At 43.7% G+C, this 24,065-nt stretch overlaps 1 protein-coding gene and 1 long non-coding RNA gene across 3 annotated transcripts in view; one reads left to right on the top strand and one right to left on the bottom strand.

The window, feature by feature from the left end:
* LOC308460672 overlaps positions 1–24,065 on the top strand; it is a 178,749-nt gene that overhangs the window by 71,568 nt on the left and 83,116 nt on the right. The gene's annotated exons all lie outside the window — the stretch shown is intronic.
* EIF2AK3 (eukaryotic translation initiation factor 2 alpha kinase 3) overlaps positions 1–24,065 on the bottom strand; it is a 39,732-nt gene that overhangs the window by 2,656 nt on the left and 13,011 nt on the right. Inside the window, exons 3-16 of one of the 2 annotated variants that reach the window (XM_080976558.1) lie at positions 22,749–22,943; positions 20,614–20,744; positions 19,360–19,594; positions 18,981–19,143; positions 17,419–17,556; positions 16,014–16,136; positions 14,333–14,553; positions 13,353–13,462; positions 11,889–12,011; positions 11,091–11,240; positions 6,916–7,690; positions 3,774–3,941; positions 2,203–2,304; positions 140–202 (exon numbers count right to left, since the gene is read on the bottom strand). In XM_080976558.1, coding sequence (XP_080832684.1) covers positions 140–202; positions 2,203–2,304; positions 3,774–3,941; positions 6,916–7,690; positions 11,091–11,240; positions 11,889–12,011; positions 13,353–13,462; positions 14,333–14,553; positions 16,014–16,136; positions 17,419–17,556; positions 18,981–19,143; positions 19,360–19,594; positions 20,614–20,744; positions 22,749–22,928 — 2,682 coding nt within the window. In that variant the 5' untranslated portion in view covers positions 22,929–22,943. Of the gene's footprint in view, positions 1–139; positions 203–2,202; positions 2,305–3,773; positions 3,942–6,915; positions 7,691–11,090; positions 11,241–11,888; positions 12,012–13,352; positions 13,466–14,332; positions 14,554–16,013; positions 16,137–17,418; positions 17,557–18,980; positions 19,144–19,359; positions 19,595–20,613; positions 20,745–22,748; positions 22,944–24,065 lie in introns of both variants that reach the window. The other variant, XM_080976557.1, reaches the window with a different exon arrangement.

Raw genomic sequence — 24,065 nt, forward strand, 5'->3', positions numbered from 1 at the left:
GATGCACCACCATTATTTATTTCGGCTTGTTAAAATGTTATCCCCCAAGATAAAAAAAAATTCCACAGCTTAAAATTATAATCCAAGCAAAGTTTGAAAATAAACCACACAACCAGACCAAAGTTATATTAAAACTTACCTCCTGTGGATATTTCTGAATGAAGAGTGGAGGGAAAGTCAAATTCCTTACTTCGCTCAATGTCTGTAACAAGAAAAAAAAGCCTTTGTATTGTCATTTGAAACATTGTTCTTTACAAGCCATACACTTGCTTTAGCTTGAAACCCTGAACTGTACTTCTTTAGATAACAAAAGCAGAAATCACATTTTCACAGTCCACAGACTCATGCAGATCCTAAACTATGTAAGCTGCCCTGCATTTCTAGCAGCGCCGAGGGTCTTCTGGCGGTTCCCTCCCTGCGAGAAGTGAGGTTACAGGGAACCAGGCAGAGGGCCTTCTCGGTAGTGACACCCGCCCTGTGGAACGCCCTCCCATCAGATGTCAAGAAAATAAAGAACTATCTGACTTTTAGAAGACACCTGAAGGCAGCCCTGTTTAGGGAAGTTTTTAATGTTTGATGTTTTATTATGTTTTTAATATTCTGTTGGGAGCTGCCCAGAGTGGCTGGGGAGGCCCAGCCAGGTAGGCAGGGTATAAGTAATAAATTTATTATTGTTGTTATAGCACTACCTCTGTTATTTATCCCATCACACATTGAGTTTTAGATTGAAAACCATCAGAGTAGGGCCTGTCAGCTGGAATTTTGTAATTCTGTGTGCCAAAGGGTCTGCCCTGCTACTGAAATAGCAAATATTTCACGGTATGGAGAAATTATAGAAATCATGAACGTTTCTATCTGCACAGTTGTATTAAAATACTCCAGTTATTTTAGGTCTTCCTAGATCAGGGATAGGCAACCTAAGGCCCGTGGGCCAGATGTGGCCCAATCGCCTTCTCAATCCGGCCCACGGACAGTCCGGGAGTCAGCATGTTTTTACATGAGTAGAATGTGTGCTTTTATTTAAAATGCATCTCTGGGTTACTTGTGGGGCACAGGAATTCAGTTTTTTTCCCTTCCAAAATATAGTCCGACCCCCCACATGGTCTGAGGGACGGTGGACCAGCCCACGGCTGAAAAAGGTTGCTGACCCCTGTGTCCTGGATACATAAAAATGTAAGGTGTCATCACACTTTGCAGTTCATTTGACCGCCAATAGGTGGTCACAGTAACTGCCATGGATGCTGTAGTTCAGATTCTTGCATTATAAGGGGTTGGACCAGATGACCCCTGGGGTGCCCCCAACTCTACAATTTTATGGATGGCCAGCCCAGGAGAGCTGTTTAATGAAGGGGGGGAGCAGGCAGTGTGCTGGATCCAGTCTCCCCCCCCCCCCCCCATTGAATGCTTTTGGGCTTGATACACATTTCAGGTTCCATGGAAGCTCGTATCCCTTTTATATGTAACATTTGGGGGTTTCCCTTTAGTGGACGAACATATTTTAAAAAGAATAATTTACAAAATCAAGCCCATCAATTACCAGAGCAAAGGCCCACTGTTATGCTGCTTATTTTGGGGTGGTGATGGTGGAGAGATCACATCTTGCTTCTGATGCAAGAAAGCTTCCCAAAATAGGTATTGCAACCATCATTCCCTTTATATTGTACAAGCTTTCAAAAGTGTACAATACAAAAAACCGATATGAAAACCAGCCCCAACTTGGATTCAGGGTGGCGCTGTGGGTTAAACCACAGAGCCTAGGACTTCGAAAGCACACCAGTGCAAGTAGATGAATAGGTACCGCTCCAGCGGAAAGGTAAACGGTGTTTCCGTGCGCTGCTCTGGTTTGCCAGAAGGGGCTTAGTCATGCTGGCCACATGACCCGGAAGCTGTACGCTGGCTCCCTCGGCCAATAAAGCGAGATGAGCGCTGTAACCCCAGAGTCGGCCATGACTGGACCTAATGGTCAGGGGTCCCTTTACCTTTACCTTACAATCTACATGGCAACATACTTTTACGGGTGTCCTTGCCTACAGTGTCTCCAGAACACCCAAGGTGTATTTAGTTTGCTTCTCCAGCGATATTATAAACCCACAACTCCATGCCAGTAGTATTTTGCACACCCAACTTTTATCTTATTACTAAGCTAAAATCTACTTTCTCACTGGGAAGAGATAAGGATATCTTCTAGCAGGAGGTACCTACCCTGACTCTCTCCATTTGAGTGCTGAAAGGGTAAAGGAGCTCAAACAAGATCAGCCCCAAAGAAAAGATATCCACTTTGTGTGAATAAGCGTTTCCATAGACCTAGAGAATTCAAGACAAAAAAAGTGGTGGTCAAACAATTGGATCTTTTGAACTCATACAGGCCACAATTATTCCTTCCTACACCTGTCTCTGACTAAACCCAACAAAATATACAGAACTGGAGCGAACTGTGTATCAGCTGATATCTAATCATCTTTAGCTGGTTTTAATAAACATTAATGGATAATAATTTCATTGTAAGACACCACAATTAGTTGAAGAGCATGAAAATGGTACAGACTTACTATGCCTGTAACTCAAAAATCTACTTCATAACAGCAGCCAACTAATACATGCAACAATACTGAGGAATGTGGGAAACCCCTTCACACATATACACCAACCCATGAATGGTGTGTATTTTCGAATAAAATGTTATTCACAACAGTAACCCCTCCCTCTAATAAACTGTAACCAAGTGGCACCAACTGAGAAGAGATTGGGATGTTCAGGGGTCCCATGAGGCTGCAGAGATAAGCATCTTTAGAAAGAACCCTAAGGGACTCCAGCTCAAAACAGACCAATGAGGACAGCGCATCCATTAAGAGTCCCTTGAAGGGTGAACGGATAGCAGGGACAGGATGGACTATCATGCAAGAGGGCGTGGCTGGCTGGACAGGAAACAGGGGCACTTCCCACTGCAATGTTTTATTGCAGGCCACACTTGCAAATATCTGTTCCTTGACACCCTATACAGTGCTCACTGGAAGGACAGATCCTGAAGCCGAGGCTCCAATACTTTGGCCACCTCATGAGAAGAGAAGACTCCCTGGTAAAGACCCTGATGTTGGGAAAGATTGAGGGCACAAGGAGAAGGGGATGACAGAGGATGAGATGGTTGGACAGTGTCCTCGAAGCTGCTAACATTAGCTTGACCAAACTGCGGGAGGCAGTGGAAGACGGGAGTGCCTGGCGTGCTCTGGTCCATGGGGTCACGAAGAGTCGGACGCGACTAAACAACAACAACTGTCTGAAAACACGTAATGACACCCAGAAATATTTTAAAACATTATTCTACATTTACAAAAAGTTGAAGTTATATGATTCTCCAGTGTACAGAATTTTTAAAAACCAGCCACCAATGAATGTAATGAAAGCCAATATAATATTTAAAGCCTGAAAAGGCTACATACACTCTCAGCAATCCTCACTACAACCTTGTAGAATGGAACAGAAATATTATTATTATTATTATTATTATTATTATTATTATTATTATCTGATTTTATATACCGCCTTATACCTGGAGGTCCCTATTCCCATATTGTAGAGGAGTGCTGAGACTGGGAAAAAGAGTTGTTTGTCCAATGTCACTTAGTCAGCTTGTACCCGAGACAAGATTTAAAAAAACCAACAGCTTCTTGGTTCACAGTTCATATTTACAGTCAATAAGCTGCTCTTAGCATCTAGGTTTTAAAAATTAAAGTGGCATTTAGCTCTGCTGATTAAAACCAAGGCATAGGGCGCACCTGTTCTGGGCTCATGTAGAGCTTGGTCCCAACTTGCCCCGTGTGCCTGTCATAAGCTGGCATTGGTGTTAGAACAGAGTTGTCTTCTTCGTCTTGGTCCATTTCAGTCACGAGTCCGAAATCCCCAACTTTTACTATGTCATCCATTGTGAAAAATATGTTGGAGGGCTAGAAGAAAAACAGATCGAGTGAGCACGTGGAGGACCAAGTCAATATATTAAGTAAGACCTAGCTTGCTGTCCACATCTAGCAGGTCCTGTTCAACTGTGTCAATGCATTTTCCTAATTTGCTGAGCCCTACAACATTTGGGACGCGGGTGGGACTGTGGGTTAAACCACAGAGCCTAGGACTTGCCGATCAGAAGGTTGGCGGTTTGAAACCCTGCGATGGGGTGAGCTGCTGTTGCTTGGTCCCCGTTCCTGCCAACCTAGCAGTTCGAAAGCATGTCAAAGTGCAAGTAGATAATTAGGTACCACTCCGGCGGGAAGGTAAACGGCGTTTCCGTGCGCTGCTCTGGTTCGCCAGAAGCGGCTTAGTCATGCTGGCCACATGACCCGGAAGCTGTACGCCAGCTCCCTCGGCCAGTAAAGCAAGATGAGCACTGCAACCCCAGAGTCGGTCACGACTGGACCTAATGGTCAGGGGTCCCTTTACCTTTACCTACAACATTTGTGAAAGATAGCCTTTGTTTATCCAAAACGTAAAACACACATGTGCTGATCTGAAAGCCATCCTGAAGATTCTGTTGACTTTGCTGCAGGACAATAGCTTCAAAATAAAATAGAAGCGGTGGTGGCACACTTTACAGGTGTAAAGCAGAAGCAGAGTGTCCCACAGTGGCAGAATTATGCCAAACAAGGATAGTGTTTTGATGGGGAAGTGAGGTGAGAAGCACACACCTTTCTTCCTCTTCCTCCTGCTTGCCGTTTGCTCTGTGACTGAAACTCCTTGGTTTCAAAGGCCAGATTGTACCTGCTCTAAAGCTCACAGAAGTGCAACCAAGTCCTTGAAGGAACTTCCCCCTCTTTTGAGAGCACATCCGCCACCTTTCTGCCTTATGTCAACCTCCAAGGTGGTTCACATTAAGAAGCTGCCACTGCAGCTGGGGGCAGCATGGGGGAGATCAGGGGAAAAGTTATCCGAGTTGCCAAAGCCATTGCTGATCCCTTTGAGACTGCATAGCCTTCTCTTCAGTGGAGGGCAATGATCCTTGAAGGCAACTGGAAAGGCTGCAGAAACCAAAGGAATCAACAGTGCTCTCAACTGAAGATGATTGCCGCTGCTCCCACTTAAGCTGCAGTGTTTTTGGTAGAAGTGTTTTGCCTTGGTTTGCTTCTTGGCCACAAGGGACCTTCTGACGCCTGAATGGCCTCTACTGCACTGAAAGTGGTACATGACCAATGGACAGAAACCAAGGACGTGGTGTATTCATCATCACCCTTACACATTCTTAATATTTTTCCCAAGTACTAGATTAAGGCCTTAACGCTGTGGGTTAAACCACAGAGCCTAGGACTTGCCGATCAGAAGGTCGGCGGTTCAAATCCCCGCGATGGGGTGAGCTCCCGTTGCTCGGTCCCTGCTCCTGCCAACCTAGCAGTTCCAAAGCACGTCAAAGTGCAAGTAGATAAATAGGTACCGCTCTGGCGGGAAGGTAAACAGCGTTTCCGTGCGCTGCTCTGGTTCACCAGAAGCGGCTTAGTCATGCTGGCCACATGACCCGGAAGCTGTACGCCGGCTCCCTCGGCCAATAAAGCGAGATGAGGGTCGCAACCACAGAGTCGGCCACATCTGGACCTAATGGTCAGGGGTCCTTTACTTAAGTGCATAAGCCAGAAACAAATACTCTAGTGCCCAATAAAATGGGGAACCTGGTATTACAAGTTTTGGGATTGTAGTCAACTTAGTTCTACTCAGTGAAGGCCCACCAAGTAAGGCATGCATTGAATGGGTCGACTCTGAATTTGACTAAGCTCCCTCTTAAATCAGACTGCCTCGAAAATACTCCTCAGATTCTTTTCAGTTTATAGACATGCTAGAGGATGAAGGGACATGCGAAGATATACAAAGGGGAACAAGTGAAAGCTTAAGCTGCACGTGTAACACACATCTACAACTAATGAACAGGAAGGATGCTCTGACACAGGTAGAATGCACAAGAAGAAATAATCATATGGAGAAAGAAATCCGAATTGATGTAACCAACTGCTTCAGATCCTATCAAGTACATTTCAAAGAGAACAATGGTTTCTTAAGGTCAGGTCAGAACAGCAGTTCCTTGAAAAGCTGTATAGTGGTACCTCGGGTTAAGTACTTAATTCGTTCCGGAGGTCCATTCTTAACCTGAAACTGTTCTTACCCTGAAGCACCACTTTAGCTAATGGGGTCTCCCGCTGCTGGCGCACTGCTGGAGCACAATTTCTGTTCTCATCCTGAAGCAAAGTTCTTAACCTGAAGCACTATTTCTGGGTTAGCAGAGTCTGTAACCTGAAATGTCTGTAACCTGAAGTGTATGTAACCCGAGGTACCACTGTATCTTAAATCAAACAGAGTGAAGTTGCACATGGAAGATGTAGCAACTACTGTGGGAGCATTGTGCTACAGTTCCCAGTTTGGACTCTGGGTCAGCCACACTAATCCCTCATTTGATACTCTGCTAAAGGGCAAAGGGTGGCGCTGTGGGTAAAACCTCAGCGACTAGGACTTGCCGATCGCATGGTCGGCGGTTCGAATCCCCGCGGCGGGATGCGCTACCGTTGCTCGGTCCCAGCGCCTGCCAACCTAGCAGTTCGGAAGCACCCTCGGGTGCAAGTAGATAAATAGGGACCGCTTACTAGCGGGAAGGTAAACGGCGTTTCTGTGTGCTGCGCTGGCTCGCCAGAGCAGCTTCATCACGCTGGCCACGTGACCCGGAAGTGTATTCGGACAGCGCTGGCTCCCGGCCTCTAGAGTGAGGTGAGCGCACAACCCTAGAGTCTGTCAAGACTGGCCCATACCGGCAGGGGTACCTTTACCTTTAAAGGGCAAAGAGCAATGAACACAATTCATGGGGTTCCCAAGCAAGGCACATGCAGACTCCTAACCAGCTTGTGCTAAGGAACTGAAAGTTTATAGTCAACGGTGTTGTTTTCCTGTACAAACCTTGAGGTCCCGATGCATTAACCCTTTCCCATGCAGAAACTGAACAGCTTCTGCTATCTGTAGAAAGATCAGCAGGCAATCTGTCCTGTCTCTCTCCTCTATCGTACATCTTTTGTTCATCCAGTCTTTGAGGTTTTCTTTCCTACAGAGCTGCATCTGAATGTAAAGGTACACTTTTGGAGTGGTAGGCATGGCTTTTTGTGCAGAGTTCTTAGAGAAGTCTAGACTTAAGGTCGTTGGTCTTGGCGGAGAAACAGACAAAGGACTTGTTGAAGAGGACTTCCTGTTACTGGATCCTTTTGTGCTTGTTGCTTTATCCTCACAGTGGCTATTGTCAAGTGAGCCGTCCGTGTTACTTTCTTTACTAGAAGTATTATCACAACCAGAGTCTTCAAAGACAATAGACGAAGAGGTCCTCTCCCTCACTCTCACTGCTGGCATGGCTGGAAGACAAAGTTCAAAGGAGTTTCCAGGATCATTTTCATCAACAGTACTACCCTCCATATCACAGTCGGCAAGGAAGCTGTCTTGCATGTTTGACACAGGATCTGCCAACTGGCTCAAGTCTCCGTTATCAATGGCAGAGAATTCCAAAGGGGAGAACTGGCTCTCTGATGAATCCGATTGGCCACAAGGTATCCCAACAGAAAGCAAGGTCTTCCTTTCTACAGATGTAGCAATAACTTCAATGTGTTCCTTTGCAGAGAATGGCTCAGTTCTAATTTTAAATGATGGCACTTCCATTGGGCTGGGAGAACTGAGTGGCCAATCAGTACTTAATTAAAAAAAAAAAAGAACAGAACATTACAAAACTTTTGGTCATTTAAAAATGCATTACCTAAAGAACAGTATCAGCATAGCTTTGGATTTTCTTTCTCAAAATACTGTAGAAGTATAAACAAGTTAAACTAACATAAAGAAAACTGTCACCAGCTACTGGGAACCACCATCAAATATTTTTTCACCATTATTTTTTCAACCATCAGTGTTTTACCTTTTTTTTAACCTATGGACAGTATAACAAGGAATGTCCCCCTGAACCCTTTTGATACTTCCCTGTGAGGTGGCACTCCTACCACCAAATGTTCCAGAAAACCACATCACTGATTGGACAGGACACAGCATCAGGTTACATCCTCACCCCTTTTCTAATCTCCCCCTATTAAAGAATCTAGGGCAGGTAATTCTTTAAAAAGCAATATAATCAAAAATTTAACTTACTTTATGCAAAACCAAATTTGAGCTAGCCCATGTTTGCTTATCCCTAACCTTCAATCTGTTCTAGGTTCCCCTGTAAGTCAATTCCTTATAAGCCATTTCTAAGTCTACAGTGTGCCGTAGTCACCTTCTATTGGAAATAAGTGCAGGTTACTTACCTGTAACGCACATTCTTCAAGAGGCCTTCTGCAAAGGTACACATACAGAAATTGCAGCTCCACAGAGCAGCGTCTCGGAAACTTCTAAAGCTAAAAATGGTGGGAGACTGTTACCCCTTCCCTGGAGAAAGAAGTTCACTACATTACGCCTGTGCCTTGATGGGCAAGTGAGAGCCTTCCCATTCCTGAGTACCCACTTCTGGAGTGTGAAGACCAACTTAAAAGAGAGCCTGCAGGGGGAAGGAGTAACTGAACAGAAGGCAGTCAAAGAATCTTCCTTACAAGTAAGCAACCTGCCTTGCCTTGTTTGAAGTTTCTTACAGGCACACATATGGCAGAGTAGCTGGCTGGCTTACTGGTAGTGAGTGAATACTAATCAGCTGAAAACACTACAGGGACGACCATTCCAAACACATGCCTATAGAATGGACCAAAAGGGTGCTGTCTTGCCAAATGTTTGAATGTCCAAAATGTGGAATTTCCACTCCACATCATTCTTAGAGTCAGAGAAGGACCGATTCAAAAAGTGATGACTAGTTGCACTTGAGCAAAGAGCCTGCAACATTTTGCCAAAATGATAACAACCAAAAAAAGCAGTTTTGTAAGACATAACTGCAGTTCACAGGTAACCAGAGGCTAAAACAGGCAGCTGTAAGTTAAGTCCAAGCTCCCTAAAGGGATGGACACATAGGCAGGCTAATGGGAGTTACAAAATAATTTCAGAAGAGACTTATAAGGGATGAGACCACACTGAGTAGTAATCAACTGAACAACAATAGGCTGATAAGCAGAAAAGTGAAGAGGCAGGGAGGAGCTAGCCAGATCCAGGGCATGTTACAAAATCAACGGGGACAACTAAAGGCAATGCATCCTGTGCAGCCATATATGGTTTCTGAGTACCTAGCTTCCACAAGTTCAAAAGTACCATAGATGTAAAGGAACCCCTGACTGTTAGGTCCAGTCGCAGACAACTATGGGGTTATGGCGCTCATCTCGCTTTATTGGCCGAGGGAGCCGGCGTACAGCTTCCAGGTCATGTGGCCAGCACGACTAAGCTGCTTCTGGCAAACCAGAGCAGCACACGGAAACGCCGTTTACCTTCCCGCCAGAGCGGTACCTATTTATCTACTTGCACTGCATGCTTTCAAACTGCTAGGTTGGCAGGAGCAGGGACCGAGCAACGGGAGCTCACCCCGTCGCAGGGATTCGAACTGCCGCCCTTCTGATCAGCAAGCCCCAGGCTCTGAGGTTTAACCCACAGCATCAGCCGCATCCCTTCAAAAGTACCATACCCCAAGGTTAAATAGGGGCTGAAAGCTTCTACTGCACAAAGAAGTAGCAGCCCAGGTGCAAATGAGCACCATGAGTTGACATGCAATGTTTTGGTGGGCCAAAGATACTAGCATTGTTTTTATACTACTTGTTATGTGCAGATGATGCCATTCGGTAGCTTTGGGGCACTTTGAGATACTTGGACCCCATGTCCCAGTAACCACAGAAGCCAAAAATGCTCATCGTGCATGAAGAGGTGTATTCTCCCACATTCAGAGGCATGGTGCCCATTGCAGGCATGTCTTAAATATTTTTCCTGTTTTCTCTTTATTAATCATCACTTCACTTGACATTCATTCAATGTTCTTCTTGTCATTCCATCTGCACTCAGGCTCAGATAGTGCGTAAGTGGGTTGTGCAACTGACTCAGCTTGCCCCTCTCCCTCTGAGTCAGTGTCCAAGCCACTGTCAGTTGTCTAGGTCACAGCTAAGCCCCTAGGCTTTGACTACATAGTTTTTACAATATTCCTTCAAGCCCAAGCAATGCACGGAGCTTACAAGGGTCAATGATGCCGATAGAATCCCATTTGAGAATCCAGGCTGCGCTGAAGGTTGTACTAAAGAAGTCTCAGAACTCGAAGGCCTCAAACCTCAGAAAGCAGAAATGCCAGCATCAGGGTCAGGAGACAATCCCTGTCCAAAAGCCAGCAGACTGTTGGCAAACAGTACATTACAGGTTTTTAAAGCCCATTCCCACAAAGCAACAAAGTGCAGAGAACTATTTAATCAAGCCTGCTTAGTAAACCTGAGGCAGAAAATGCACAATACCACCCTCTGCTCCTCTCCCAAGAAGAAAGGCTTGTTGTTCCAATGAGAGTTTTAAAAGGGGTCATAGTACATGCAAGGCCAGGCAGTTCTCATGGCTACTGAAGGCCTAAGAAATAACTACAGGGGGGAAAGCCCACAAAAGCTCAAGAGTAAATTCTCCATGATGCTCCTCTGAAACTTCTCTTAAAGGGAGGGAGTGTGCTTTCTCCCACCTTTTAAAGCTCTATAAGTCTCTGGTTATTGTATTAACATCTCACTTTTCTTCCATCATGGATTTCAAAGTGGAGGTTCTCAGGTAAATCTCCCACCCAGACACTAGCCAGGCCCAAGCCTGCTTAGCTTCTATAGGGTGGCTGCATCATTTGCCTGAGACCATGTCCTGTTTCCTGTGCAGATGCAGGTCCTGTATGTGTACCTGCATAAAGCCCATAAAGAAAAAGTTTTGAAACAAAGCAGTAAGATGAGCCAGCCGAGAGGCTGTCCAAGTACATGCATGTTATATTTTAAAAGCTAGTGCGAAACAAATCCGGTAGAAGATAGGAACAGCTAAACAAGGACTCATAGAATAGACGATTTTTATACAAACTAGAAGTTACAGTGCAGAAATATAGAGCTTTCTCATTTCTTGCAGTTGGACTACAATACTTTCCAGGGAAGTATAATACTTTCCCAAGACTTTCCAGGAAATGAAAGTGATACCTTTCGTCTTTTAGCCACAGTTTGTCCATTCTTTCCTGCCAGCTTTCAGGCGGCGCTTCCAGCCATGCATTGAAATAGCGAACAATACAAGGATGTTCAAGTTTTGCTAATGCTTTTACTTCACGCATCACCTTCTCACGAGCCAATTCCCTAAAATTGAAAGAGTCATAATGTAAAACAGGGGTCAGCAAACTTTTTCAGCAGGGGGCCGGTCCACTGTCCCTCAGACCTTGTGGGGGGCTGGAATATATATTTTTTGAGGGGGGGGGGGAATGAACAAATTCCTATGCCCCACAAATAACCCAGAGATGCATTTTAAATAAAAGCACACATTCTACTCATGTAAAAACACGCTGATTCCTGGACCGTCCGCGGGCCGGATTTAGAAGGCGATTGGGCCAGATCCAGCCCCTGGGACTTAGTTTGCCTACCCATGATGTAAAATAAAGAAGTCAGTTCTATGTGGGGGATGAACTGGGACAACTTTTAACTGTTGTGGTTATTTTAATTTATAAAAGACAAACTTCTGCTTCGAGTCTCATGCTCTGGTGTGTAGACACCACACCACAGGTACACTTTGTAAACAACAGTGCAGCAACTTATTACTAACACAGTTTTTTTTCTGCTTTGTTGGGATGAGAAAAAGTACCTAAGAAATGTTCAACAATGCCCCAGGAACTCTTTTGGTGTGCCAGACATGTTCTAGGATGATACCAAGTAGGACTGATATGTGGACCACAGTGCCACCTAGAGATGCATCACGTAAAGGAAGCCAGAAAATAAAAGACATTTACTCACCTATTTGGAAGACGAATCCTTTTAATAGCGTAGTTGCAGTCATCCACTTTATTTCTGGCTTCAAACACTACTCCAAATCCTCCACGACCTAGACACTGAATTGGCTCAAAGTCTGTTAGATATCTGCAAAAGAAAGAAAGGGAAATGCTTGTGATTAAGGTCTGATTATGATGATGATGATTAGCAGTTCATCTAAAATATAGTCATATATCGAGTTGTGTTTGCTTCACGTTGCGTTTTTTCAGGTTATGAACGCGGCAAACCCAGAAGTGTTTACTTATGGGTTTGCCACTTCGTGCATGCGCAGGAGCGCTCTATCATGTCACGTGCATAAGCGCCGCTCTACTCATAGACTTTTTGGGGTGCAAACGGCACCCCGGAACGGATCGCGTCCGTAAGTAGAGGTACCACTGTACTAGAGACGTATTTTGGTTTACTTTTGACACAAAAGTGGTTTAAGTACATTCAGCCAAATATTCCTCTTAAAACATAGGAAGATTCCTTACACCGGATCAGGCCATTACTATGTCCAGCCGGGTATTGTTGAAGCGAGATGAGCGCCGCACCCCATAGTCACATTTGACAGGACTTAACCATCCAGGGGTCCTTTACCTGTTGACAATGACTCGGAGCACCTCTCCAGGGTTTCATACAGGAGTCCTCCCCAGCCCTAACTGGAGATACCAGGGATTGAATCTGGGGCCTTCTGCACACCGATGCTCTTATCACTGAGCTAAAACCTACCACACTGTACTCTAATGTAACATCTTCTGGTAACTAGAGCATTTTATTTATTTATTTAAGGAAATCCTTTCCACGCAAAGGGCATCTTTTAAGTAAGTAAGCCTCCAACAGCACCCACCCCGTGTTTCAGAGCCACAACAACAAGAGGCATACAACATAAGGTAAAAGGACCCCTGACCATTAGGTCCAGTTGTGACCGACTCTGGGGTTGCAGTGCTCATCTCGCTTTACTGGCCGAGGGAGCCGGCGTTTGTCCGCAGACAGCTTCCGAGTCATGTGGCCAGCATGACCAAGCCACTTCTGGCGAACCAGAGCAGTGCACAGAAACACCATTTACCTTCCCACTGGAGCGGTACCTATTTATCTACTTGCACTTTGACGTGCTTTCAAACTGCTAGGTTGGCAGGAGCAGGGACCGAGCAACGGGAGCTCACCCTGTCGCAGGGATTCGAACCGCCGACCTTCTGATTAGCAAGTCCTAGGCTCTGTGGTTTAACCCACAGCGCCACAACATACACTTTCTATTTATTTCCTCTTAAAAACTGTACCTTGTGCTATGTAGGAGGCTGCTTTTAAAGCTCCCCCGAGTTTGAGGGATGGCTGGTTGAGTTTTACAGAGAAGGAGAATTGCTTTTGGAAAGAGGGACTCAGAAAGAATGCAAGTCCATTACATTCCAAATGGTGCACAGAAGAGAGGGAGAGAAAAGTAATTGCTTTTACCTTGACACATATCCCGAGTTCTGAAAGTCTCCCCAGCTGTTATCTTTAGCCTGTCCAACTGCAGGTTCATATTTACTGTCCGTCTGACACTGAGTTTCAGACTCCTTCCGCTGCTGAGATAGGAACAGATTGTTTGTAACTGAGGCAGCTCAATACTAACTTTATTGACAAGGATGGAAGAACAAAATTTAAAAAGGTAGTGCTACATCCTGGTCACCACACACAAAAATTGGGGGAGGGGAGAGAGAAGGGACATGATTTTCATAAGCTAACATTTGGAGGTTGTTTTAGGTAACAGTAACTTCCTGCATGACATGGCAGGGAGTTGCTTTGAGGACAAAGCAATAGTTTGCTAACAACATTTTTCCACACCCTTCTAATAGTAGATGAGCTTTTCCACTCTGCAGTGACACAGCAGAGGCTTGTTGAAGCCTTGAAAACCTTTAAATAATTAAAAGTAACTAAGCTCCAAGATGGGATAGGCACCGAGGGAGTGGTGTCATCATTCACAATCTCGGGTAAATTGTAACTGCACATGGCAATTGCCACGTGCTTGACACCTGGAATAACATTATATCATTTATAAACTGCCTCAATCTCTAGATGCTGTACAACCGTTTGTCAGATAATTAGAAAAGAGGAAGGTAAAGAGTTCACTACATCTAGAACTGCGAAAACATGACCATTGCAACTGCAATGTGGAAGCTTCAAAGCACAGCTTCAAAGGGAAGTTCTTGCTCTGGATGTAACTACCTTGGTTGTATAAATTTCTATTAAAAGTAATGATCAGGACAAGTGCCTGAGACAATCTAGCAGTCAGTTCTTATGACAACCTACTGATTTATGTGAAACCAAAGCAAGCTCGTATTAAGCTCATAAGCGCTGCATTTCATTACTTGAATAAATGCAATCTAAAACATGAAAAGCCTCAAAAGGGAAAACATGCAGTTACACTTCAAGAATCGATTCACTCTACTTACTCGATTGCGAACATGCGGGTGGAAAAGTCTACGCACAATAAAAGTTGTGGCCACAATGCATAATATGATGGTGCTAATGATTTCTTTCCACCAGTGCAGAAGTAGAACTGGATCTTTTTTGCGGATGTTTTGTGGATAGTTCATGTCAGCAAATCTCACAGTGATCTGGGTGCTTCGTCTGTGCCTCTCTCGAGTGTAGTAGGGCAAAAAATAACCATTATCTATATTTTAAAAAAAGTGAACAAAGGGTATAAGAATGTTTTCGTAAATCTACAAACCACCAGGTAGTACTAATCTTTCAATAAATAAAATTTCCCCTTTCAAATGTTGTTGACCAGTGAAAACCCCATGTAGTGGCCAAAGACACTGGCTAGAATCTAAAGATTATGTCCAACTTTAGGCAAATCCAGTGAGAATTTTGATATTTTGTCCTTTGAACAGTGACTCTCTATACCAGGGATGTTCAAGAAGTCGATCGCGATCTACTGGTAGATCCCCGTGGGGTTTTGGTAGATCGCGGTCGATCTCTGGCTCCCTTTCCTTAGCGTTGCTAAAACCGACTCCTGTCACGCCCCCTTGCCCTGCCCTCCATTGTTGTATGATCTCTGTAAGGGAAGAGAATAGCTTTCTCAGTGCTGCTGTTCTGATCCATAATGATGTTTTTGTGAGTGACTTTGCCCCTTGCCTTTAACCCCCCCCTAAAAGAGAACTCCCCCCGCAAAAAAGCTTTTTAAACCCCTTTTAAAAATGGGTCTTTCCTCCTCCCTAAAAAAAGCTCCACAACTTTGAGCTGAACCCCCCCCCCAAAAAAGGGGGTAGATCACTGCCAGTTTTTAATTCTGAAAGTAGATTGCAGTCTCTTGAGAGTTGGCCACCCCTGCTCTATACCATACTAGAAGATTTTTGAAATCTCATAGAAAGCTACCAAGTCAAACCATTGGTCCTTTTGGTTCAGTACAGTCTACAGCAAGTGTGGGGAATCTTTGGCCCTCTGTACGTTTCTGAGCTACAACCAGCTAGCATGATGGGAATTGTAGTTCTGAAACATCTGGAGGGCTAACGGTTCCCCACACTTGGTCTATGCTAAATAGCAGCGGCTTTCCAGGATTTCAGGTCTCTCCCGGCCCTAACTGGAGATACCAGGGATTGAACCTATGGATTTTCCTCATGGCTCTCCTTCCTTTTGAGATGGGTTTTGCAATGCAGCATGGAGGCTGCTCTTCAGAAAGCCTCCTTGGGCTGAGGTCCTCTATAGGGCTGACAAACTCTTCCAGTACAGTGGTATCTCGGATTAAGAACTTAATTTGTTCTGGAGGTCCATTCTTAACCTGAAACTGTTTTTAACCTGAAGCACCACTTTAGCTAATGGGGCCTCCCGCTGCTGCTGCACCGCTGCTGTGCAATTTCTGTTCTCATCCTGAAGCAAAGTTCTTAACCCAAGGTACTATTTCTGAGGTAGTGGAGTCTGTAACCTGAAGCATCTGTAACCTGAAGCGTATGTAACCCGAGGTACCACTATATTCAGAAGACAGCCATCTCAATTTATTTAGAGGCTAACAATTAGGGTTCCACAGATACTATGATTTATTTCAACTAGGTTTTGTTACTGTAAGTATAAAAAGGAGCTAGGGGTTTCACCTATCAAAACCATAGATGAAAACAAAGCATAGCTCACACACACCATAGGGATACTGCAGGACGGAAAGGGCACCATTACTGTATTCTTCATGAGAAAACTTGTCATTGCTGAGACATTTGTCAAACTCATCTGATCCCACCAGCACAGGAGTTCTAGAAGGAGAATCTAGAAACAACACATGATTTTCAGAGTGAGTCTGTTTCACACATTACATTTGAATGAGCATTCCTGCATGCATAAAACCTTTCAGAAATCCTAAATAGTGCTTCTAGAAATGGCTACCATCATCCAGAGCAGGGGGGTGAGGAACCTTTTTGGCCTGGTGGGCCAGATCTTCATCTTCCTCCACAATGAGGACCAACTTAGACAGGTACCATCATGATGACAGGTAACTGACAAGTGGGACAGGTAACTGACAACTGCCCACCCTAGAAAGTTGACCTGACGGTGGAGAGAGACAGTCAGCTTTGCTAGCACATTCCCCGCTGGGAAATTACTAGTAAAGCAGCACCAAGCAGGACTGAACCTCACCAGTCAGCTGACTGATTGACAGGTGGGTGTAGTTGGGGGCTTTGGGCGGGGAGGGAATTGCCTTGCAGGCCAAATCTGGATCACCTGGCAGACAAATATTGGCCTGCAGGCTGGAGGTTCCTTACCCCTGTTCTATAATTTCAAGCTTTTCTATTGCTGGAAAAAATGTACACCTGACAATTGTTAAAACGCCTCAGCTAGAAAACTCAATAAGCAGTGATAGTTTTTCCGTGGAAAATCTTCCATTTTTAGAAATGCCTTATGTATTAAAATTAGTAACCTAATAAATAAATGTAATGCCAGCTAAGTTGGCTCTGTGGAATGATCAGTATACAGTCTAATATAAGAAATTAAAGTTGCAATTAACTTTTTTCAGATTGCTATCCTTAGAATGAATTAACAAATAAATAAATGCAAAGCACAGCTTTGCAGGCATGTTAAAATTCCCAGCACTTTTTCAGTGCTTTCATTCCCTCCCACCACTCAAAATGTAAACAAGGTTAGAAAATAATATGCCATGCTGTGTCATGTTTTACAATATTTACAAGTATTCTGGCAAATGTAGCTTCTATGTAAAGCAAGTGTGGGGAGCATGTGAACCTCTAGATGTTACTGGACTACAACTCCCATCATTCTTGGCCATTGGCCAAGCTTGCTGGGGCTGATGGGAATTGTTGTAGTAGAGCAATGTCTGGAGGGCCAAAGGTTCCCACACTTGATGTAAAGCTTTGAATTAGTTTCAACGAAACACTTGAATCCACTCGGAGTGCAGTTTCGTGACACCCCACCATCAGTAATCAGACATCTCGTGTCAACTATGTTCAAGATATACTTTCGAAAACAGTAATAAAACTCTCTATCAAATTTATGGCCTATCAACTTTCGATCTGAAAAAAAGCTAAGGAACATCACTTACGAATCAATGGTTTCCACTTGATTACAGGCAAAGGGATAACAGCATTATCATTTCTGGACTCCAAAGCTTTAGGGTTGGTTGGGAACTTATCAGAAATTCTGACTGATGACTGAAGGTACAGCTGGCCTTTGTACATTCCTGCATAATAAACCACAGATCATTATTTATCTCAGGGATTATCATTTTACTTGTGTGCACCTTTAAGAACAGAGGGGAAGAGAATACAAATGCGTGAATTCTAGAGCAATGCAAAAGATGCACTGCCTACATTGTATGATGATATTATTACATCTACCTACCATATTTTTCCGTCTATAAGACACCCCCAGGTATAAGATACCCCCTATTTTGTGGGACTCAAATTTAAGAAAAGAGGGGGAGATGGTCCAGAGTATAAGACGCCCCCTAATTATTGACATTATTTTTCGGGGGGGGGGGGGGACCTAGTCTTATGCACGGAAAAATACGGCACCTAAGAATACGAAACATGTACAAGAAACGAATTAAGAAATGGAATCATTTTCATAACCTAGCAGCTATTTAACATTCTTGCTCTATGCAGCTTTTAAGCAAGAAAATCTGCAGAAGTATAAAACTGAAGCAACCACTGGAGACTCCACTTGCCTTAGTTTTTAAATCCCCCAAAAATCCAAGTGGAAGGAACCACCCTATCCAGGATGTCATCCTCTTCCAAAGAAGGACAATCGGTGAGCTCACAACTTCATGACTCATGAGCTCTGAGGATTGGTTCATTATTTATAAGAAAAGCCAGAGATAAAAACTTTAAAATACAAGTAAACACTACTGTAATATTGCATGCTTCAGCCCAAGGCCAAATGAATTTTGAGAGATGGTCAAGAAGTTAGTTACAACAAAATCTAGCAGTCTCATTTATTAATTTTCAGGAATGTGCACATAGTAGTGGAAGGTTGGAAGCACAGACAAATATTTCTGAATTTCAATTCTCTAGAAAGAATGAAAGCCACCCACTGTAGGAGTAGGGGAAACTCTGGAAAATAAGAGCGAGTGAAGGACAGATACTTTATAAGACGTCATGTCTATGGCAAACATTAAGTCTTATCAGCAATTCACCGACAACAGAGAAAAGGCCTACTCTAATCGAACTACTCTCTATTTGTGGGTTTAGTTAAAATCATACTATTTGTGCATATAATGGGACAGTACTTTACATTGCTTAGTAACTCCAGCTGCAATAATAAGCTAAGGTTGTACTTAACCCCCAACACTTACTAGAAATGAGATCCCACTGAATTAAACAGAATTTACTTCTGAGTAAACATGCACAGGATCAGGATGAAAATGCACAGTTCATATTGATGCATGGCTTTTGTGTCAAGAACAATGCACTGATGCAACAAATATTCCACTGCCAAAGCAAAACAAACAATACTTTGGGATTTCTACCATGTTGTTCTTTGGCTTTTGCTGAAACGCTTAAATTAATTATACCCACCTAAAACGAAAAGAAAAATCAAGAATCTGTCTACTAAGGGTTTGGACAACGCGAAGATTATGTCTTGTGTTGAAAGTTGGTGCTGTACCTAAATAGACACTGGACTCTGTAGCTCCTCTTGCAGCTTCCACTATGTCTTCTTCATCTTCTAAGACATCACTATTGGAGGTGTAGCTTGTGTCATCAAAGAGGCTAATTGGAATTACCTTGCCATCCTTAACCAGCCAGGCAGAAGCAACAGGTGTGCAAAACTGCAGATAAAGTATGAATATTTGAAAATCAGTTCAATGCATTTTCTCTGTAATACCAAATCTTTTAAGAGCACAGCTTTTCATGAACTCAAAAAGTGAACATATTACAAAAGCAAAACATTAAAAAACAAGCCTCAAATTCCAGAAAGATGCAAGGTATTTTTGGCAATGCTGTAATATTTCTAGAAAGCGTCAAAATGTTACCATCTTTAGTACCTGGTATTCCCATTCCAGATGTCCTCCCTGCTTATTAAATGCCATCACCTTCCAGTCGGCTACTGAGACCTTTATCACTGTATCCTTCATTACAGCCTCCTGCTCTTCCACATCTGAAATTATTTTAGAATCTTCTTTGTTTAGATTTGGTTTTAAATTGCCTTCAAGAAATCCCATTCTTTTTTCAGTGTCTGGAACATAGCGCAGTTCAAAGTGACCAACACTAAAATTCCACCTTTAAGTTAAAAAAAGAGAAGATGACGACCGTGACTGCAAATCAATCCAGTTTTTATAATATGTAAAAGGAGACAACATGGTATTTCTAAAGTAATGTAAGCCTATTTTGCACTGTAGTAATAAAGCATGTTATCTTCTAACATAGTACACAAGCTTTTGACTTCACACAAATCTTATCCACAGAATGGGTGGTTGATAAAGGAAGGGGAAAGCAGTACTTTTGCACCAAAGGTAAAGGTAAAGGACCCCTGACAGTTAAGTCCAGTTGCAAGCGACTGTGGGATTGCAGTGCTCATCTCGCTTTACTGGCCGAGGGAGCCGGCGTTTGTCCGCAGACAGTTTTTCCGGGTCATGTGGCCAGCAGGACTAAGCCACTACTGGAGAAACCAGAGAAGCACACGGAAACGCCGTTTCCCTTCCCGCCGGAGCGGTACCTATTTATCTACTTGCACTTTGACGTGCTTTCGAACTGCTAGGTTGGCAGGAGCTGGGACCAAGCAATGGGAGCTCACCCCGTTATGGGGATTCGAACCACCGACCTTCCAATCGGCAAGCCCAAGGCCAAAGCACGTTTGAAAACAAACAGCTTCTCTGCGTCTTCAAAGGAGGTTGCTATAATGTGAATACAGTTACAGCAACCTCCTTTGAAATTTGTAAAATGTCATTCACCTGACATCATCATCAATATTTGGTTCCCCACCCCTGTCTTAGCGCATCAATGTAGGCAGAATATCCCTCCAGTTCCTCCCAGCCTGGTATCTGCAAAAAACATCAGGGCACTGGGCAAACCTTTTCCTAGTTGTTGTGAAAATTGTAAAATCTATCAGAATTCAATGTCTTCTGGGTAAAGGAAAGAGAGAGCAGATTCAAGCATCTTCATAAAAACTAGACGTGTCAGATTCCTACTAAATTGTTGGAGTAAGAAAGAACATGAACTCTTCAAAGGGCAACAATCTGACAATGCACCTTCTGCTGCAGAAATTATTTACAAATCTCATATACTATGCGTGTCCGTACTTCTCATTGCCGCTGCGGGGCCCAACAGCACGAACAGTTTTCTGAGTTCGATGTAAAAGAAGAATATCTTCCTGTTCCATCTCGTCTTCATCCCAGCGACGGCAGCCCATGGCAGAGCAGATATACTTCACCTGAACAAGAAAGAGAAGTCTTAAAGGATCAGACATAGTTTTTTCAGTATATCCTTCTATTTACTAATCATACAAAAAGTGTGACTCTATTCCATTTTGCTCTCACCGTCCCATCATATTTGTACCCAGAGATGTAAAAATGGATTCCATACGCAAAACAATACTGAGGAAAAGTTGCAAACTAATATAAAAATTCATTAAAATGATACTTAGTATTAAAACATGCTATGCCCATCACATAGGCAATTATTGTTGCTATGTTTTTAAGGCACAGAAGTTGGAGAGAGCTACTATTTTAATGCTATCATTGGGTTTCTATTGTACTGGATGTGCAATGTGCTCTACATGGGGCTGCCCTTGAAGGCAACTCAGAAATTTCAATTGGTCCAAATTGCTACAGCCCATTACTGGCTGGGGTTCCTTTAGATTGCACATGATCCTGTTTTAAAACAGCTGCATTGGTTGCCAGCATAATTCAAGGCGCTCAAGCTACCTTTTTAAAGCCCTAAATAATTTAGGTCCCAAATATTTGAAAAACTGCCTTCTTTGCTACAGACCCTCTTGGCCAGTGATGGCCAAACTTGGCCCTCCACCTGTTTTGGGACTACAACTCCCATCATCCCTATCTAACAGGACCAGTGGTCAGGGATGATGGGAATTGTAGTCCCAAAACAGCTGGAGGGCCACGTTTGGCCATCACGGCTCTTGGCAGTTAAGATTAGCAGTGGGTGGTTGTAGTCTGGGAGACTGCATTCTCTGTGGCAGCCCCAAGTTTGTGGAGCACCCTCTCGACAGTTGTGTGTCTGGCAACTTCACTGTACAGTTTTCGGTGAATGCTGAAGACATACCTCTTTTCCCTTGCCTTTGAAACCAGTGATGTCAATTTTAAGGAGTCACTCTATTTTTCTGGCTGTAGGTCACTTTAAGCTGCTTTTAATGTATTTTAAATTGTTGTAACCTGTCCTGAGGCCCAAGGATGAAAGGCAAGTAATAAATTTAAACAACCACCCTGCCCCCTGGTGGCTAGAAATAGAAATAGAAGCAATACAGCTTGGAAGCAGAATAGAAATTTGTAAAAATAAGCCAACCTCTGTAAGACCTAGAAAACTTCCAAGGTGGGCCAACGTTGTTACTCTATACAGTGGTACCTCGGGTTATATACGCTTCAGGTTACAGACTCCGCTAACCCAAAAATAGTACCTCGGGTTAAGAACTTTGCTTCAGGACGAGAACAGAAATCGTGCTCCGGTGGCGCGGCAGCAGCAGGAGGCCCCATTAGCTAAAGTGGTGCTTCAGGATAAGAACAGTTTCAGGTTAAAAACGGACCTCCAAAACGAATTAAGTACTTAACCTGAGGTACCACTGTATTACACATAGCACTGAAATTCAGAGAGAGAATGGCTTGCCTAAATCCACCTTGTATGTGAGATTAAAACTGAGGCCTTATGTGAAATATGGAGTTGGATCCAGACATCTGCCAGCAAAAGGAGCTGGCTTACCCACCTCCTCATCCCTTCTCCCTCAACTTCTGCTGAGTGGAGTGAGCTGTGGTACAGGGAAACTGCTCAGCTCCACTTCCTTGTGCAAGATCCCTGAGTAAGATCCAGCCACTCAGCCCTGCTCAGAGGATTCTGGTGGGAGCCCTGCCTGGTATGATATTAGGGAAGCACAAGGGCAAGAAATGCTACTACAATAACCCTGGTTCCATACAGGTTATTCCATAAGAAATTATATAATAAATAATCTTTAAGCAGTAACTAAGTAAGTGCATAAGTAGCCTCCTCAATTTCAGTGAAGCTTACCTTGCTCCATCTGGGCTAAGTGAGAGTTTCTTTCTGGGAAATTGGTAAATTTCCATATATGTACAGCTTCTATTAAGAGCATGCAGCTGATAGCCAGAAGTAAAATGGGCCAGTGCTATCTGGTGCTGAGCGCATGATGTATTTTGATGTGCTCTCATGCAAATATGTAAGAAAAAGTCTATCATCATTAAGAACTTTTTACCTTTCCTGAATATGAGCTCAGCCCATATGTTGTCAAGGACTTCCCTCCAACCAGGACAACATCATCTCCAAATTTGTATGATGATTCAAGAAGAGATTCCACAGTGAAAGGGACAGCTTCCATGCTTTCTCTGTCACGATCCCATTGAAAAAGGTCCCCATCCAAGGAAGGAATTATCATCTTATTCCCAAATACCTACAAAGCATTAGAACAGAAATACATATAATGGCAACCATGACACAAACATATTTTGTATCAAATGTGGAGCACAATGCAATAATAATTTGTAGCTTAATCTTCATAGTTTGTCTTTTACATGTCTACTGTAAATTGTGAATATTCATTTTTAGCTACTTCCTCCACCTTTAGCTTGGGATAGATGGAAATGCCAGTTTGTGTGTTGTGTATTGGAATCTCCAATAGCTTTTATATGCATAGACATTCTCAATATTTATTTACATACCACTCAACAAGTGTTCTTTAGGCAGTTTACAGTAACAGTTAACACTATTTAGCAAACAAATAAAGCAAACATAGAATTTAAAGCAGAATATATAAAAAAGCAGCAGAATAAAACCAAAGTAAAACTAGAAATAGAAAAAATAATAGTGCAGAATCACAATGCCCTAAACATCTTTTAGGACTGAAAAGCCCACCCACAAGACAAAGCCACTTCTGAGCTGGAGATTCCCAGCCCCCACGAGAATGAGGGAATCCTCGGGCGCATCATCTCCCTGTTCAGCCAATCAACTGGCCGGGGAGGTGTGTGGCCTAGGCTATTTATGGCCTGCGGGCCTGAGGAATGCCCTCTCTTTCCTGTTCCAGCTGACTCGGTTTCCCACCCCGCCCGCCCTTAGTTTCTGCTCTGACCTTGCTATGGACTTCAGTTGGTTGCCGTCAAGGGGCCTGGTAGGAATTTTTTCCACTTGGCAAATTGGCACCAGCCATTTGGTTTTTCGCCTACCTCATAGCAAATCGTCACAACTTCTCGGCATTGGCGGTTAGGCACTGGTAGGGGTATTGTTATGCAAATGAGGGGGGAAGGAAGCGCCATCACCTTCCCCCAAAGCAAAGGGTAGTCCAGTAAAGGATTCCCGGGGGGGGGGGGGGGCGTTGCCCTGTCCAAAGCCTAAGGAGGTGTGGGCCTAAGGCACGCCCCCGAGCAGTGACCCCGGGGGAGCTCCTAGTTGATGTGCATCAGCAGGACTCCCCCCATTGGTGGTTAACCCTTACCGGCCTTCATGCAATTGGGCTGAAGCCGGTTAGCCGATAGGACCAATGCCTAAGCCAATACCGCAAAATTCCTGCAATCAATAA

Source organism: Podarcis pityusensis (assembly GCF_964106645.2).
Source record: "Podarcis pityusensis genome assembly, chromosome: 13".
Classification (NCBI taxonomy): Eukaryota; Metazoa; Chordata; class Lepidosauria; order Squamata; family Lacertidae; genus Podarcis; species Podarcis pityusensis.